Below are 4627 nucleotides of genomic sequence, written 5' to 3'. Positions count from 1 at the left end.
ATGAATTATGGCCTTCAATTATCGAATCAAAAAATTGCACTTTTGAAACGTTAACAGGATACGTTGGAATTGAGGAATTACGTATTAAGTACTAACGATCAGGTACAATTACACAATAAATTCTTAAGAGCTGCCTGCCATTAGTCACCTAACTAAAATTTTCTGTTAAAAAGATAATTTTGAGGTAACAAAATCTGGATATTTGTTAAAATAATTTTCTAACAAGAGGGTTCCAATACCTCGTGTAGTTGTCTGTGATGACTTGCACAATTGCTGTTACTCCCCAATTAAAAAAATTAAAAAAAAAAAGGTGCCTACAAGGCTACATCACAAAAGTAGCATTTCAAAACAGAGCGTATACCTTATTTTTTACAAGTCATCACAGATAATTAAACCCTACAAGACACACAAATGCACTGAAAGCACTTTAAGAAACACACATTTACCCATAAAAAACACAAGTGAACTTATTTTATAAGAGGTAAAGCGCCACTCTCCCTACTGCTCACCGAAAATAAAAAACAAGAGGAAAAAATTAGGAAATCAAGAAATAAAACAAATTCAGTGTTACTCCAGAAAACATAACACTTACACGTCTATATAAGTTGAGCTATGATATTATAATAGACCAAAATAATTTTTCTTACAACTCTATGAGACATACTACTTCAACCTCCAGAGAACAACATTACACAAGATAAGCCTTTAAACATACAAACAAAATTGCAGTGTCTTTTTTTCCTTTTTTTTTTTTTCTTTTTGACAACAAACAAAGTATTAAAACAACATAGAAGGGAACTAGTCTATTAAACAAGAAACGGATAACACCTTTAGAAGAGAATTAGAGACCTTGATCACTTCTTTAAAAGGGACCGAGAGAAGATTCTCTTGCAATGAGGGTTTGTCCGAAGCACTTCAGCATGTGGCTTTATAGCTTCGACCAGTGCACTGTGAAGAGATCCCTGTATAACAAACTCAAAGACAGTCTACATAAGAGATCACTAGATATAAAAATACAGGATAAATTTACAAAGGAGGCTAAAACATTACCTTAGAGGTCAGAAGAGCTGTATGGACGACATAATTTGCATAAGGGTCTTGTACCAACTGATCAAAACGGGGCACAGAGAGGAGCTCCAGTATTATCTTTGCCTTGTCATTTTCACCAAATATTTTAAGACATTTCTCAACCACATTGCTGCTAAATTTCTGCTTCGACAGCTCAACATATCTCCCTTCAAACTGCAACGCCAAGTTTGCATTTGCTGATGGCATGGCCAGGTCCAGAACAAATTGGACTACATAGTTCCTACAGTTCAAGAAAATTCATACAAATCAGAATTTACTCATGACAGATATTGTAGACGAATGTAGCAAAACTATTAACTTATTTCATACCCAAAGGCATCTTGAGCAAGGAGAAAACCATTGGAGGAAACTTCAGCAACGAGCTTCGCTCGGTTTTCGCCAGCAGAACAAGCTATGCACCTTTGCAAGACACAACATCCATGCTGATGTGTCGCGACATCAACACAGTGGGCTGCCGCCGCCTCAAAAATAAACTACAAAGAAAAGACTTATTTTACTTCATTACATAATAAAATAAAACAAGCATGGACACTTGAGTGAGGTAATGTACCTTGTTATCCTCGCTTTTGAGAGATTGCAAGCATTGTTGTACCACATGATTTCCATTCAAATCTTTCATCAAATCAACTATTCCTGGTTTTAACGCTGAAATAACCAGATTTATCTGACGCCTACTTGTAAGTGTTTCTATCAACTTTTGCACGACCCTAGTTCTGAAAAGGAAATTCAACATTACTGATCCAGGTATAATTCAGTTTAATTATTGGCTAAAGAAAATTCAACATAACTGATCCTGGTATAATTCAGTTGAATTATTGGGCTACAATGCAGAACTTTGGGGGAAATTTTTTACAACTGAGTTGTGGCCTTTACAGTAAATTTGGCCTGAATGATCACAATATCTAAAACAACCCGATTATTTTTTATATGAATCATCATTGTATTATGTATGCTCATGAGATTTGTATTATGATGCAAACACAACAGATATAAAGTATGCAGTAAACTATTGAATAAAGTGTGGAATTTTACCCATGCACATTGAGGGATACTTTGACAAGCTTCATCGGATCTTCTGTGACCAGAGCAACAAGGCGCATGCGTTGCTCCTCATCACACACCTCCAATAGCTTTTGCATGAGGTAATTCCCAAACTGATTCACCATAAGCTCCATTGCATGGTCAACAACCTCATCAAAGACCAGGTCCACCTGGCTTTTCCCCTGCTCAAACTTCTGCTGTAAGAATCGGCACCCGTGTTGATCCTTTGCCATGTGGTACAAGTATCCTTTTACTCCCATTAAGTTCTCACAACTCTGAGAAGAATTCTGTGATTTTTTAGCCTTGATGGGTGGTAAATTATCGATATTCACCAAATTACCCCGTTTGTAGTTCTTTCTGGTCTTCACTCGATCAATGGATGGACCAGGTCCATAATTCAATCGACTTCCTTGTATAATTAAGCTTTCTTCACATTTAATAGCCTCAATCGGCTCAAAGCCATCTCGTTTTCTCACCAGTTCAGACCCAAAACTGGAATTAACCGGGTTAATTAACCGATTGTAGTTCTCTAAATCGACCATTTGGGATCGAAGCAAAGCCTCAGAAATCGAACTAGGCATATACTGAATGGGAACAAAACCATGCCCTGTTCCCAAATTAACTGGAAGCCTGTTAATTACACCCCCATTGTTACATAAATCCCCCTCAAAATTTCTAAGACTACCAGAACTAAATAAAAGAGGATCGGCACGTACAGAGCAATGTGGCACCCCAAATGCATCATTATCAGAATAATTAACCGGGAGGTTAAACCCACATTTAAGAGAAGGGTCAATTGGATTTTGAGGGAGTCTAACCAGTGTGTCTCGGCTATTCTCCAGATACATGGATTGAAACCTGTGAATTAAACCGAGCTGTTCTTCTGTGGTCAAATGGGATCCTAATCCGGGTTGGGCTTTATCAGGAGAGAGTGAACCCGACCCGGATGACCCGTCAGAGAAAAGAGATGAAGGTGACCAGTGCGCATGATGCCATACATCTCCGCCAGAGCTATAATCGTGATACCTATGGCCACGGATGTGGTCATTTGGTCCAGGGAAGGTCATATCAGGTAATCCATGGATAGAAGGCATGGATTTGGTCACCATGCCATCGTAGATGCCATGAGCATGCGCATGAACATTACGATTAGGATGGTTATGAGGGAGACGAGATGAGGCATGGGGTATTTCTTTCAATAGAAACTCCATCTCCTTCTCCTCTCGTTCTATCGGCCTCATCGTAACCAGAAACAACAAAAATCACAGTAGGAAAGTAGTATGAAAATCTGAGGGAAAAAAAAAGAGAGGAAAAATGCGAAGAACTGAAGAGAGGGATAGATATCAGATCGAGAATAGATGATCGATTGTGACTGTGACTAGATCGGAGCATCCATTTTTTGTTTACAATTTTCCTTCTATTTTTTGGATTTTTGGGAGCAGCTGGGAAGCATGCAAAGAGGTGAGAATCACAAAAGAGAGAAAAGGGTCAGTTATAGTGTTTATATAGTGATGTAATCCCAGTTCACTAGTATTGTACAGTGGGGGTACCGGGGCTGTTCATCTCCGTTATAAAAGGCAATTGAGAGTTCATTTATGTGAGATCTTCGTCCAATTCCATGTATTAATGGAGATGAGGTGCTCAAATCAGAGATTACGAATACGTATTCGTATTCGTATGGCTTCTTGGAGAAGCTTGGTTGTATCGTATGCGAACTCTACCGCGGGGTAAAGTAACAGCTTGGGAGGTCATTTACTTTATCTTCCCTGGTGATTTTATTACGACCAACCCACTCAAAGGGCATTGCATTTTCTTCCATTCGATTTGTTACTCGTCTTTAGAAAGCAGATAATTTGTCTTGGACAAACTTCCAGTGGATATAGATGGAATGGATATTATATGTGAAATTTTCTTTCATATCGGAATAATTGTTCAAATAAATTATTCTACACATAATGAATATAAAATGGATAATAATTTATGATCTTTAAAAGGATAAAGTTAATTATTCAAATTAACAATTTTGTATTTGTGTATCTCAAATCATGCATTTGGTCTCTTTTCGTGAAAAGCGTTCAATTAATTAATTGAGTGAGTCTCCACTACATAAAAAATTGAATTATCTCTATTAATTTGATCTGACTGATACGACTTAATTCTGGAACTTAGCATTTAATGTAGCGAGGGTTATTATAGTACTTTCAATACAATAAAAAAAACAGTGAAAATTTAAATATAGGGATTTTTATGTTAATAATATGCGTAATTTGTGAAACAGAACAAATATAGGAGCGCACGCGTAATATCATATGATTCAGATCTCCAAACTTATTACTGGCCTACTGCGTCATGGATGAAAACTTTACATTATTAGACTGGACAAAAGTTGAATAGTGAACTGGAGAACAAGGAGGGTATTTCTTTGCCTTTCTTGGTGGAACTTTTACCTGTCTTAACTTTTACAGAGGTGAAAAACATTAAAAGTTAACGCTTTTTG

The 4627-nt window shown here is 37.2% G+C and overlaps 1 protein-coding gene across 1 annotated transcript; it reads right to left on the bottom strand.

Annotated features, from left to right (window-relative positions):
- Nucleotides 1-553: 553 nt before the first annotated feature.
- LOC144559422 (putative pumilio homolog 8, chloroplastic) lies at nt 554-3602 on the bottom strand. Its single transcript, XM_078308442.1, has 5 exons — nt 2122-3602; nt 1640-1802; nt 1399-1562; nt 1051-1309; nt 554-962 (listed from the first exon to the last, which is right to left on the bottom strand). Exons 1-5 carry the CDS (start codon nt 3369-3371, stop codon nt 855-857), a joined length of 1944 nt encoding a protein of 647 aa, XP_078164568.1. The 5' UTR covers nt 3372-3602; the 3' UTR covers nt 554-854.
- Nucleotides 3603-4627: the final 1025 nt, after the last annotated feature.

This window comes from Carex rostrata, chromosome 9 (genome assembly GCF_964058835.1).
Source record: "Carex rostrata chromosome 9, lpCarRost1.2, whole genome shotgun sequence".
NCBI lineage: Eukaryota > Viridiplantae > Streptophyta > Magnoliopsida > Poales > Cyperaceae > Carex > Carex rostrata.
Note: the sequence above shows the minus strand (reverse complement) of the source record. Positions and strands in the feature narration are given on the sequence as shown.